General features: G+C 35.7%; 1 protein-coding gene across 1 annotated transcript in view; it reads left to right on the forward strand.

Annotated features, from left to right (window-relative positions):
• Positions 1-434: 434 nt before the first annotated feature.
• TMEM232 (transmembrane protein 232) overlaps positions 435-14,752 on the forward strand; it is a 207,980-nt gene continuing 193,662 nt past the window's right edge. The window contains 2 exon segments of the mRNA XM_035714594.1: positions 435-555; positions 13,268-13,403. Coding sequence (XP_035570487.1) covers positions 13,285-13,403 — 119 coding nt within the window. The 5' untranslated portion in view covers positions 435-555; positions 13,268-13,284.

Raw genomic sequence — 14,752 nt, forward strand, 5'->3', positions numbered from 1 at the left:
GAGAGAGAGAGAGAGAAGGGGGATGTGTGAGTGAGGGGAGGGGCAGAGGAGGAGAATCTCGGAATGGGTTCCCCAGTGAGCACAGGAGGCCAATGGCCCCTCTGGCCACCACCCCTGCTGGCAATCGCCAGACCTCACTGCCCTAGATCATGACCTGAGCGGAAACCAAGAGTCAGAAGCTCAAGTGACTGAGCCACCCAGGTGCCCCCAATCAAATTCTCTTTTGACCTTTAAGATTATAGCCTAAATCTTGCATTCTGTACTCATGTTACCTACCCAAAGGCTTAATATAATTTTAATATTATCTGGTTCTCAGAAACTGTCTTTTAAAGTATACCTTTCCAACACCATTTTAATCAGAGCTTAAAAAAATACCACTAGCGCTGAGTGTTAAAAACTCTTTTTTTTTCTTTTAAATTTTGGGTTTATGCCAGGTTGCAGATGAACTGCCAAGCACTCAGCTAGCTTGCTGGAGACATTTTAAGAGCTGAAACGTATCTCTCCAACGTGTAAATATTTTTGTTTTGCCTCCTCACATAAATATTTAGATTTAAGGTACCAGATTTTTATTTCAGTAAGAACTATTCTGTATGAACCTTTATGATCTTAGTGACTAATGCTCTTTTCTTATTGAACATCTGATTCATTATCAGAAGCATTCGCTACCATGGTTATTTTGTTAAGTGTTACTCTCTTGAAGTTCATTGTCCATCCAGAGCTGCTAGTAAAGGGCATGGTCACAAGTGCTTAGTAAATAGTTTAGTGCTGTCCGTTAGAATTTCACAAAATGTGTCACGCACATGACTCTAGGAGATAGTGTTCTAAAGGTTTCTCCTGGTCAAGTGTAGGAAAAATTATACATTATACTGCTTGCTCAGAGAGATTTGCAGTGCACAGGGACATAATAACCACTCCTAGAGAGGGTGTGCAAACCTAATTTAATTTTGTTTAGTGCAGTATTTCCCAAACTTCTTTCGCAACAAAAAGCTTTTAGGAGGTAATTGCATCCCAAGAACCTGTGTTCCACAAAATGTATTTGGGAATTATTATTCTAAACTAAAAACTGTACTCTTTATTTTTGCTTGTATTTCCATTAAAACAACTAGATTATTTTTTTAATGTAAAACTATATTTGTAGACATCATGATGGTGTATATAGAAGTGTTAATTCATTAACAAATGATTAAGTCTAATAAAAAGTTCAGCAAGGTTGCAGCATAAAGACTACTATACAAAAATCACATGCAAGAGAATGAAGTTGGACTCTTATCTTACCTACATACAGAAATTAACTCAAATAGAACAAAGATGTAAATATAAGAGTTAAGAAAAAACTTTAGAAGAAAACAAAGGTATAAATCTTTGTGACCCTGATTTAGGAAATGATCTTTTGGCTATATAACAAAAGCACATACAATCAAAGCAAAAATAGCTGATGTGTCATCAAAATTATAAGCCCTAGTGCTTCAAAGGACACCATCAACAAAGTGAAAAGGCAACCTACAGAATGGGAGATAATTTTGGGGAATCATACATTTGATAAAGGATTTGTATCTAGAAGATATAAGAAACAATTGCAATTTTATAAATTAATAAAAATGTTAAAAAGAGACAACCCAATTAAAAATGGGCAAAGGATCTGAATAGACATTTCTTTAAAGGAGACATACAAATGGCTAGTCAGCACATGAGAAAATGTTCAATATCATTAGCCATCAGGAAAATTCAAATAAAACATTTTCATAAGTGGATATTTGAAAAATAAACTGGATATTTGTAATTAAAAAGACAAGTTTGAGGGTACCTCGCTGGCTCAGTCAGAGGAGCATGTGACTGTTGATCTTGGGATTATGAGTTTGAGCCGACACTGGTTGTTATAGAGATAATGTAAATAATTGAACTTAAAAAGTAATAATAAAAACACAAGTGTTGGTGAGTATGTGGAGAAATTAGACTCCTGACACACTCCTGGTGAGAATGTAAAATAGTGCAGCACTTTGGAAAACAATCTGGTAGTTCCTCAAATGGTTAAACCATGTGGAGTTACCACATGGTCCAGTATTTTTATTCCTTGCATTTACTCAAGAGAATTGGAAATATATGTACACAGATAAACTGGTAAATAATATTAATGGAATCACTAAGACTGAACTCATTCAGATCCTCTTGAATTCTTGGATCTCTGTATCAGCAAGTCCACAGTTAAGACAAGTTTATACTTATATTTACAGGATATAAAATTTTATGGCAACGTGTGTTTATCACTAATGTTACATTGTATCAGGAGTGGAAAGAAATATTGAACAAACACCGAAAACATTACTTTTTACAAGAAGTCCAGGAGAGGATACAGAGAGCAGTTGTTGAGAAGAATGAACTTGACAGTTTTCCTCCAGTACAGGTTGCTATAATGGCTTCAGCGAGCACCTGGTACAGTGGTCATTTAGCTCCTAGGTCACTCAACTACTTCTCTGGCTATTCAGACTTCTTTGCTTGCTTAGTGATGCATAGACAAATCATGTATATCCTTCAAATACTGTGGACATTGAGGCTTTCTAATTACTGCCAAGTTCATCCTATGTTAGTACCCTAAGGACTGCCAACCCCAGTGCTTAGCGTCCTTAACACCTGCCACCTTCCTTTCCCCAGCAATGGTTAATTTCTTCCAGAACATAGCAGCAGTACAGAACTCTTTCATCAGGTTCAGAACTAAGGTTTTCAGCAGATATCACCTTAGAAAATTCAACAATGTAATTTTCAGCAGAAATGTTTGCATGCAAGGGTGCCTGGGTGGTTCAGCTGGTTGAGCACCCAGCTCTTGGCTCAGATCATGATCTCAGGGTTGTAAGATGGAGTCCTGCATCAGGCTCCAAGCACAGCAGGGAGTCTACTGGAGATTCTCTCTCTCCCTCTCTTTTACCCCTCCTCTTGCCCATGCTCTCTCTCTCTCAAATAAATAAATCTTAAAAAATTTTTTTTTCATGCAGATATTTTTATACCATGAAGCTTTTTACATTTCTGTAGTCTGTCTTCTGGATATTGATATGTTCAGTGTTTGTTTTCTAATGGTCAAGTCTATCTTATTGAGCCACAAATCAGTCATTTCCCCTATTTGGAAAGCTTAACATCATTTTATATGTTTTATATGTTTATTAGTCATTTGCTTTTACTCTTCATAGTCTTGTTTATTTTATTATTATTATTTTTTTCTCTCTCAATCCAAAATTTGTCATCCTTCAGGGACATTGTTCCATTATTTTTTTTAAAAAGATTTTATTTATTTGAAAGAGAGAATGTGCACAAGCAGGGGGAGTGGTAGAGGGACAAGCAGACTCCCCACTGAGAGGGAGCAGAGATCATGACCTGAGCTGAAGTTAGACACTTAACCGACTGAGTCACCCAGGCCCCTTTCTGTTATTCCTTTGATTCCTGTTTCTTCTCTCAGGATTCTTTTGCTCCTTCAGGAATGGAGATTTTGATTTATGCTTATTTTACATTCCTAAAAGAACAATTAAAGACCACCATATTAATTCATAGTTTGTTAGTTAAGTACTTTCAATTTTTAAGTACTGCACATTAAGTAAATATATTTACATTCTTTTTACTCAGGGCTAACATAGGGAATCCTGTTAAGAGACAGACAGGTGGGGCAGCCTGGGTGGCTCAGCTTACTGCTGCCTTCAGCCCAGGGTGTGATCCTGGAGACCCGGGATCGAGTCCCACATCGGGCTCCCTGCATGGAGCCTGCTTCTCCCTCTGCCTTTGTCTCTGCCTCTCTCCCTGTGTGTGTCTCTCATGAATAAATAAGATATTTTTGAAAAGAGACAAGACAGGTGGAAAGCATATCTTATTCATATTTAAATAGAAATTTAACTATTTTCTAGATCTTGGCATGTATTTATAGAATATCATATTGACCCCATATTTTTCTTGGGCAGTTTTTCCCTCCTAAAATTACCTGGAGTCCTATCATGGAATTCAGCATCTTGGAATGTGTTAATGTTGGTTTATAGGCCCATATTTTTTCCCCTCGATTATAATTTCTTGAGGAAGAGACCATCTTTTAATTATCTTTCAAACACAGGAAGCTTAGACATCATTACCGCTTTTATTTTCGTAAAAACTGAACCAAATTGAATTCCCTAAATGGCAACCACTTACAATGAATAATGTGAGTATTGTTTGACAGTGCTAAATATAAAATGGTCTAAAATATTCTCTTATCTCTTGCTTATATGTAAGTCCGTGTGTGTGTGTGTGTGTGTGTGTGTGTAGTTTTCTTTATTTCATCTTGTATGTTGAATGTTGCAAATGAATAAAAAGTACTGGCATAGAACATAAACCCAATAAAAGAATCCATGGACAATTGCATCCATTTTTACAATTCCTTCACAGACCATTGATCACATTAGTAGTTTGTATCAAAGCCAAATGGTTTTCCCTGTGGTGAATATCAACCTAAATAAAGAGGTAAACTGAGGCAAGCTTGAATTGCCAGAAATTGAGTTTATTTAAGAATAGCAGAGGAATTGCAATTTGGGAAACACAAACTATAATAAACTAGAGATGAATTGGTTGAAGGTTTTGGGCAGGCTAGATTAAAGGGAAAGGAGTGCAGAGAAGAGGGAAGTCTAGCCAGAGGCCAAGCGGTCAGTTCATTGGCTTGAGGATGGGGAAGGATTCTTGGCGGATGTTTATTGGTTGGAAAATAATTTCACATATTCTGAAAGCCAGGCATTCACAGGGGAATCGGTCTCTCATTTCTTGCATTTCATTTTCCTGAGGGCCTATGTGTCTCCATTCCATATCCTCTGGTTCCATTTTAGATTGAAATCCTTTCACAGTGAGTAAAAGAGATTTAAGACAGGTCAGTCAGAACAAGACTTTATTATGTAAGTGCCAGGGCATTTTAATTTTCCTGAATCAATGAGTAAATAAGTGATTGATGAGTGATGCATGAGTGTAGTAGCTCCTGTTTAAACTTCACTGGTACTTTTTAGTTCATTTTCCTCATTGTCCAAGGCTTTGTAAATCATCTGCAAATACTTTAACCACTTCAGTTTCCAGTATTTTGAATATTCCTATTCATACTAATTGTGAATACTTATTTTGCTTGCTACTACAAAGTTAAAATACATGTGCTAGTGATGAATCATAGTCAATGGACTTATGTATTGCATGGAATATTTCTGTAATTTTTAGGATTGACTATGTACACTCCAAGCCTCTGTTCTGCTTGACTGGTTAGATATTCAGTCTTAGTTTTGCTCAGTGTTGCCCCTGCCCTGGGGTTATACAAAGATCCTAGGTACTTATGTATCATGAGAGCATTGGAGAGTCACCGTGGGGCACTTGGAGCAATTGTCACATCTATGTGGTCCTCTATTTGGGCCACAATGAGGCTAGGAGAAGATTTTTATGCTTCTTGTTATGCTGTGGGGTCTAATTTCTCAAGATGTGGTACCCAGACATTTCTTCCATGGTACCGTCACCTCCAGGGGATGCTGCTACAAGATGGGAGATGGCTCTCTGAATGCCCTCTGTCACCTTCCAGGAAACATCTCTCTCCACAATCCCCAAAGCTTTTTTCCCTTTTTACAGGGCACCCAGTGTCATCTCTTCAGTGAGGTTAATTTTTTGTTTTTGCTTTTTAAAGATGGTATGGAGCCAGAGAGTGAAGGCAGTTTTAGCTTTCCGCTTTGGAGAAATTCGGCAGTAAAGAAAGAATATATCTATATATCTATATCTATATCTATATCTATATCCTTAGAATAGAGAAGTACAAACCAAAAGGGAGAGTTCCTAAAATATATAAAGCCATCGTACTTAAGAGGCACCCATGATACTCCATCACTCCTACTTCTCTTTTACAAACTGAACATTTTTAATCTTTTCACCATTTCCAAAAGGGACATGGTTTTACATCTCCTCACTTTTCCCCTCATGCCATTTGTTAAAATAGATCAATTGTTTGTTTCTGATATAAGTGAAAGGACCCCAGAATGGAGGAGATAATCCAATTCCCATCATATTTTACACAAAATGTCTGTAATTAAGATTTGTAACTGATACATATAATTTAATTTTGCAATTGCAAATGAATGATTAGCTATTTAAAAAACATAGTCAATGTCAATATGATCCATATACTCAAACTTTATGCTCCAGCAATCTAAACATTCCTTAGTCTGAGTTTGGATTCTTATAGCTGGCGGTAGGGCTATACTAAAGAGTTTTAAACAGAAGAGGAGATCTGGGGAAAGAGGGAAACGATCAGGAGATTTATATTTTGAGAAGTTACTCTGGCGACCTTGTAAAAGATGAGGCTAGAGGAAGATAAGAAGTTATTGTATTAGTCTAGGACAAGGTAATGGCGTCCTGATTTAGGAGAATGGCAGAAAGGATTAGAAGGAGCCTTGATTAACAGAGCTCTTTAGAAAATGGGAATCAATACAACACAGCGACACATAGTGCCTCCCCATTGGTTTGATGCTACACAAGCCAGTGAAAAACCCAAGCAAGGTGAGGTCTGACAATGACCTTGAAAGGAAGATTCAGATGTAGCCTTGGTTTCTTGTGAGTGTGAAGCTGCCAAATGGATCCCAAATTGTCTAGCTCTGGGGTTAAAAGAATGTTTAACATCAGAGACGTGCCCTCTATCTTGTCTGAGCCATTGTCATTTTTACTTCTGTTTTATGTCAGTAAATTTAATCCTAATACAGTATATTCTCTTTCAATCTTATTTTTATGGAGGTAGAATTTGCATATGGTGAAATGCGTGAATCTTCCTTGTATGATGAGTATTCTGGGGATCTATTTCTGGTCACAACCACTCTAAAACTTAGTGGCTCAAATATTTTTTTAAAAAAACCATCTCCCATGGTCCTGGAGTTGATCGTATACAACTGGGTAACTCATTTGGGAGCTGTCCTGTGATTGCAGGTGGAAGTCAGCCGGGTCTCTAGTAATCCAAGAGATTACTAGATTTGCTGGGTTAGACACGCAAAATGACTCACTCACATGCCAGTTGCTACTTGCTGTCGCCCAGGAGCTAGGCTGGGGACTCAGCTGGAGCTGTCGACCAGAGAGCTCCTGTGCATGCCTTCCATCGGCCGTGGGCCTCTCAGCGTGGTGGCTCGACTCTGAGAGAACATGCATGGGAGACCTTGAAGGAAGCAGCAAGGCTTTTTTATGGCCTGGCTTCATTGTGCCAACGTGTCACTTTGGCCACATCCTGTCCGTCCAGCAAGTCATTAAGTCAGGCCCAGATCCACAGGGAGAGTAAATTAGACTCCTCTCTTGTGAGGGAGTGACAGGCCCACACTGCACGACAACCTGTGGGATGGGAGATACTGCTGTGTCATTTTGAAAACAATGTGATCTGCGACCTTGAGTCCTGATACCTATTTCCACTCACATCAGCCCCTCCAAGATCTCCTCTTCCTGTCCGTACCTTCCTTTCAATCTCCAGCCCCGAGTCTCTGCGCCCCCCACACCATCACCACCCAGCAGTTTGGCCTGTTGTTAAACTTCATGTGTGTGGAACCACGCGGCGTGTACACTTTTGTGTTTGGCTTCGCTCACTCTGTGTATTTTTGGTGCCTGTAGCAGTAGTTGGTTTTGTAGAACCGAGAAGAATAGTACTGTGTATGTTTTTCTATGCAATGTTTTTATTATCATTTAGTTCTAAGTATTTTGAAGTTCCATTGTTATTTCCTCTTTGATCTGGAGGTAACTTCGATTTTCGTTTTCTGTGTCTCACTATATAGAGGGTTAATTGATCTTTTTATTCTAATATGCTAACTTGTTCATGTTTTGATGCCAGGAAATATAATCTACTTACATACATCACTTACTTTTTGTACTACAGTAAGACTTGCTCTCTAGGCTAGAATGTGATCAAGTTTTAGAAATTATACTTGTGTGCTTGGGAAGAATGCATATTCTTTGATTAAATGCAGAATTCGATTTGGTGTGTATGGCATATTATATTAATTATGTTGTTTAAATCTTTTGTACTTTGGCTGATTTTCTTTTTTTGTCGCCTACTTGACTTATTAGTAGGTAGGAAAGTGTGACTCAAACTACTTGTTACTAATTTATTTTCTCAGAGCCACGTTGTCTATGTCTTTCTCCACCGATGTACATACCAGTTCTCAATGGACTTTCAGCACCCCAGCACTTAGCTCAGGGCCTTTCCCCTATAATTTCTTGGATTTCAAATTTCTTATTCCTATAAGGTTGTTTTTAAAGACAGGAGCCAAAAGCTTGTGTTAATTAGTCATCTTTACTGGCATTGAATCCCATACCACTACTTTTTTTATACTGTTTATTCACAAATCTTTTTTAAATTGTATGTAATCTATTTTTGTTTGTATTTGCAGATTCTTCTGAGATTCTTATGTATTTTTCAAATCAATATACTATCCCTCTTTTCCCACATTTTTATCTTTTTTTTTCTTTTTCTTATATATATATTTTTTGGCTAGAGCTGCCTATAAAATATTGACTTAAGTAGTAAGAATATGAATATCCTTTGTATTGTTCTTGGCTTTTCAGATAGAGCTTCTAAAACTTTGTTGTTAATTATCATGTTTTTCTTAGATACCTTTAATAAAATTAATTTAATCAAATTAAGGAAAACTGATATCCCTAGATTGCAGTTTTGTTTGTTTTGTTTTTTAATAATCATGAATGAAAACTGAATTTAATTGAATTAATCTTTGGTGTATATAAAAATATCTCCTACTTTTGTAAGTCCATTAATGTTATGGTCCAGGATAATAGATTTTTATAATATTAAATCATCTATGCTCTTCTAGACTAATTCTTCTCACTTATAATGAATTAGTTTTTACTGACATTACTGGATTTGTTTTCCTTGTGCTTTAGAATTTTTGCAGCTATGTTAATAGGCAAGATTTTTCTATAAATTAATTTTCCCATACTGATCCAAATCCTGTAACTTTAAGTGATTTAAAATTTATCTTTTTTGCGTAGGGTCTGCTAAGATTGTTGAAACTCTAAAAAGGCATAAAAATAATAAAATTATGGAAAACTTTAGGAAGGTGTTCTGGGAAGAAAGAATGAGCATAAGAATAAAAGGAAATGACAAACTAATTTAAATAATTATATTAGCAGTTTTAAAAGCAGTTTTTGTTTAAGTGTTCTGTTTATTCTTTTGGCTATAATATTAGGTATTTTGTCTGTTTTGGAGTTGATTAAATGATTAGAGAGAAGGATACATATCATGTCATATTTATTTGTCTGTATGATATATATGGTGGCCTTAATTAATTAAATGCCAAGAAGAAATTAAGTCTATGTAAGTGTGAATCTTAAAATTTTTTTTTAAATTTTTATTTATTTATGATAGTCACAGAGAGAGAGAGAGAGAGGCAGAGACATAGGCAGAGGGAGAAGCAGGCTCCATGCACTGGGAGCCCGATGTGGGATTCGATCCCGGGTCTCCAGGATCACGCCCTGGGCCAAAGGCAGGCGCCAAACTGCTGTGCCACCCAGGGATCCCCTTAAAAATTTTTTTTATAGAAAGCTTCAATCATACAGGAAAGTTGGGAGATTAGTAAATGAGTCCCCTTTTACTTTTAGCTCAACTGATAATTTAATAATTATCAGTTAAGTTCATACATTGTGGTGTATTAATTATATAATATTTTTATGTCTAAAGTATTTATTAATGCACTTATACGATTAATTAGAAGATTATTATACAAAGAACAAATAGTGAGTAATGAGTATTACTCTTCACTTGGAAAGTAATGACCCATTCACAAGAGACACTATTATTATTATTTTGGACAACTAAGGTTTTTATTTTAATTTTCCATTTCAGCTAATCATGAATATTTAAAAGAATACATTTGCTGTCTTTATGAAGGCATCAGTGAATAGTATATTAGTCTCCCGTGGTTGCTGTAACAAATCACCACAAACTTGGCGTAAAACTCATTTTCTCGCAATTCTGGAAGCCAGAAGTCCTAAGTCAGTGTCAGGAGGCATAAGGCCAGGTGTTAGCAGAGCTGCGCTTCTCCCTGGGACTCTGCCCCGTGGCTGCCAGCACTCCTTCACTTGTGGCCACATCACCTTAAACTGCTAGAAGCCCTATTTGTAGATGAGGAACCCGGGGTAGCTGACAGTGAAGTGGTTTGCACAGGTATAACCTGCGCTGGAGCCAGAATTTAAAGCGAGCCGTTGACTCCTACACTTGCACGGTTCCCTGGTTCCCGCTGCCCACACAGGAGGGTGAGGAGGGTCCCTCACAGAATATGGAGACAAGCCACGGGGAAAGTGTCATGACACATGAAAACAGGGGACATTTATTTCTAGGAGGGATACTACAGCAGGACCAGGTGAGATCAGGGCTAAGAGCTCTTACTGATATTATTTACCTGGAAATCATCGTCAGCCTTGGGACAGCAGAGACTAGATTCCAGATACTGGATGTTCTGCACTGGAATAAATTTAAGGGTAGATATAATTTAATTTAAAAATCGTATCTGATGTAAGTTAAAGGTAAAATTACACCGTCTTCTTGCCCACTTCACATAGATATGCAAGGTAAATCTGTGGAATTTGTTTAAATTATTGAAAACTATCCCTGGAAAGTGATAGAAAAGATGTGAGTTACTGTAGACCATCCTTAGTGGAGTGTTGTATAAATCAAGAAAATTAGAATGAAGAGGTAGTTGCTGGCAATAAGAATGATTTTTTTTTTTTTACCTTGCACTTCAGTATTTGAGATAAGACTTTGTTTAAAGAGGAGAATAATCCAATCTGTAAGATCATTTTTATTCACTTAAGATTTTGTTTTCATTTCAATCCACAAATTCCGTCATCACCATGTGTTTTGGGTACTATGGAGAATTCAAGGGTACTTAAATCCTAAAGATCTATTTAACTTATAAAAAAGCTTATTTTAGATTTACATAGAAGAAAGATGATATGACTCCCCAGTGTATTTTATTAGTTAAAAATTTTTTTTCTTGCTGAGACTAAAGGAAACAGCAACGAAATAATCTCAATTTTCTCAAAAGAAAAGATGAAAAAAATTAAAAAAATTAAAAAAAAAGAAAAGATGAATGTCTTCAAAAATGTTTCCCAATAAGATGTTAGAATTAAATCCTCAGTGGGGTAAATAAAGAAAACAAGGTTTAAAATGACTCTCTCCCCACCCCATCCCCCAAAGATACCTCAAAATAGAGAATCTAAAAATGTTATCAACTTTAACAAAAACAATTTTAACTAATAAAATATACTGGGTAGTCATACTGTCTTTCTTCTATATCACAGTGATATTCAAATAGTATTTAAATTACAAAGTATTGTTGGTTAAGCACTGGCGCTGTTACTTTCAAGATTGGTTCTCCCAAGATAAAGCAGAATAGAGAGCGAGCCTGTAGAAACTTCTACAGCAATTTGACATTTTCTACCCATCGTAGTCTCATCAACAGGGTTTTGTGGAACTTCATGTTGAGCAGATGGTGCAAATACTTACCACCAGTACCAGCAGATGTGCAGGGTCTTTGGAAAATAGCTTCAATGATTAGTTCAAACAATTTGTCTCTAACCATGAAATTTCAAAAAATATGACTGACTGTAGTCGATCCTATACGATATTATCACCAAGTGGCTGGGAGCTCTAGGTCAGTACATCTAACACATGCACACAAAGACCAGTTTGCTTTCCACTCCATTTCCCTTCAACTATTTTTCTTCCTAGATGGCCTCTATTTTTTCTTTTTTATTCTTTTGGAATTAAATTTTTAAAAGTAATTTACTTCAAGGTATGCCTTAAAATTAGGGCCACTCTAAATGACATCCTTATATATAGCCCAGTATATAGCTGCCGACTTAAAAATAGCTTTGCTTTATATTCTAATGGATATAGATTATTAGAAGCAGACCTTGCTATAACCAATAGCAATAGATAATAATGTTTTATGTTCATAATCCATTTTGTGCTGGATATTTTACAATCGCCCTTCCAGATCCATTTTCCATCCTTCTCCGCTCAGCCTTACATCTTCTCTGGCTTCTAGTTGGCTCAGCTAATGGGAAGCACAGGCAGGTGATTGGAGTGGGGGGCAGGAGAGTGAGATCAAAGTTCCTGCTCTCCAGGCTCCCTCTCAGCAGGCGACCTCAGGTGGGCTGCAGGTCAGACCAAATGCCAAAGTGTTTTTTTTTTGTTTTTTTGTTTTGTTTTTTAATTAAGCACCACTCTCCTACAGCTATTCTTTCTGAGTGCCTCTTTCCTGTGGTTCCGAGAGTGGCAAGCTCACCCCCTTCTTCCAGACCCTAAGAACGGCACCATCTCCGGGTTTTATTTTATTGAATTAAAAAAAAAAAAAACTCTGCCCATCTCTTTGGAGTCTCTTTATTCAGTTACTTCATTTGACTGTACTGTCGACTCCCTGCCAGAACCTTGACTAATGATCAGTTTTAAAAAATTACCTAGCTTAAAAACGAAGTGAAAAAATAATTCAATGTAAATCTGACTACCTATTTCATTACTTCACTCTGCTACTTAAATACTGCATTAAACAAAAATAGCGTCTTCTAGTTTTGGTCTTACACTCATAAAATGTATTCAAGTGTACTCGCAAAGGAAAATAAATCTGGATGTGAGAACAAGCTGAAAAAGCATAATCTAACTGGTAAAAAGAAGACAAAAAAAATTGACAAGTAATTTTAAAAAAGAGAAAGCAAAAATAAAAATAAAAAAGAGTAAGCATAGTAATCTAATAATGATCACGAGCTCCTACATGCATACAAGCTTTAGCTTCATATGTGCCATGCCCTATTCTAAGCAATCTACATATATTGACCTATTTATTTCTTATAGTAAAGAGGTACTATTCCCATAGTACAAGTGGGGAAACTGAGGCACAGAACAGTTAAGTAAATCAGTTTGATTGTATCCTCTTAACTACTATGCCATGATGTTTTTCCAATGGTTTTGCAATGAAACAGCTAAAGTATAATAAATGCTAAATATTATATGAAAGTATAAGTTTTTAATAGTAACATAATAGAAAGAGCATGGATTTTCAGTTCAAAGTGGGGTTAGACTCCTGCATCTAACATTTTAAATTTAAATTTAAATTCTTCCTTACTATAATTTCTTCCTTAAGCCTGATTTTCCTTCTTGCCACCCCTTTCCCCATGAATCAGGAATTTGCATGTAATGTATTATTTGGTACTGTAAGTACATTTATATTCTAACATAAAATTTAATATTTTTCTTTAGGTTTATGATCTGTGAATATGCCTGTTAACAAATCACCTACGACCAATAAATTAGGAGTGATATCTTCCTCTTATCATGAAAAACTCTTGAGGCTTAATTTTCAAAATTTAAGGAAAAGAAGGAATAAGAAATCAAAGTAAGTTTGAAAAATTTTTTTGAATTATTAAACTAGCAGACCCATATGCATTATTAGAATTTAGAAAGTACAGAATATTATGAACAATTTCTTTAAAATCACAAATAGTTCTATAAGGTTTACTATTTTCAAATAAATAAATTCATAATTTACAATGATCATATATTTCTAAAATTTTGAATTCTATGCTTTTCGTTTGAAATATGCATTTTTCTTATAATCAGATATGTCTATTAAGTTGCTATAATAATCTGTGAAATGCATAAGAGAAAGTATTTCATAACTACTGTATTGTGGATCACTTTAGTTATTTTTGTGTCCTTTGCTATTTCAAATTAAGCCAAAATAGAATGTCTTTCTGCATTTCAAATTATTTTCTTGGGATAAAGTTTCTAAATGAAGTTACTAGATCAAAGTTTTGATAATTTAAAAATTGTGTGTGACTTTAAGAAATTTTTAAGAACTTAAAAATGAGAATTATAGAATATGTAATGGTGACATTTGGTTACATTTGTTTCAAATATTTTTCTTTGATAAAGATTAGATCAACATATAAGCTTGAAGCTCTTTGAGGACCTGCCCTCCCAACTAAAATAATTGTGGTATATAACATTTCAGTTTATTTTTCCACTTTGATATGCATGAATATGAAATTGCCTTTTCCATATAAATATCAGTGTAATTATACTAACTCATTTATCTGTGATTTTATTTTTTAAAAAAGAAGTCAGTGTTAGATTTTTAATTCAGTCCATGCCGATAATTATGTTTTATTATTGATAATTATGTCTTCACTCATTTTAATGGCTGTGCATCTTTTGTTAGGTTTATTTCCAGGTATTTGGTATTTTTTATACTAGTATGTGTTTTATGCATATATTTTTTAGTAGATTTTTTTTCTAGCTGTTTCCAGAAGAGAGAAATACAGTTGATTTTAAACATTGATTTTACATGCAGTTATACTGCTATCAATTGTAAACATGCTTATCTCCATCCGGATTTATTTATTTATTTTATTTTTTTTTGTAAGTAATTTGGCTTTATTACTGTATTCAATTTTTTTATAATAAATTTATTTTTTATTGGTGTTCACTTTGCCAACATACAGAATAAAACCCAGTGCTCATCCCTTCAAGTGCCCCCGTCAGTGCCTGTCACCCATTCACCCCCTACCCCCCGCCCTCCTCCCCTTCCACCACCCCTAGTTCGTTTACCAGAGTTAGGAGTCTCTATGTTCTGTCTCCCTTTCTGATATTTCCCACACATTTCTTCTCCCTTCCCTTATATTCCCTTTCACTATTATTTATATTCCCCAAATGAATGAGAACATATAATGTTTGTCCTTCTCC

The sequence above is a fragment of the Canis lupus genome, chromosome 3, assembly GCF_003254725.2.
Source record: "Canis lupus dingo isolate Sandy chromosome 3, ASM325472v2, whole genome shotgun sequence".
Classification (NCBI taxonomy): domain Eukaryota; kingdom Metazoa; phylum Chordata; class Mammalia; order Carnivora; family Canidae; genus Canis; species Canis lupus.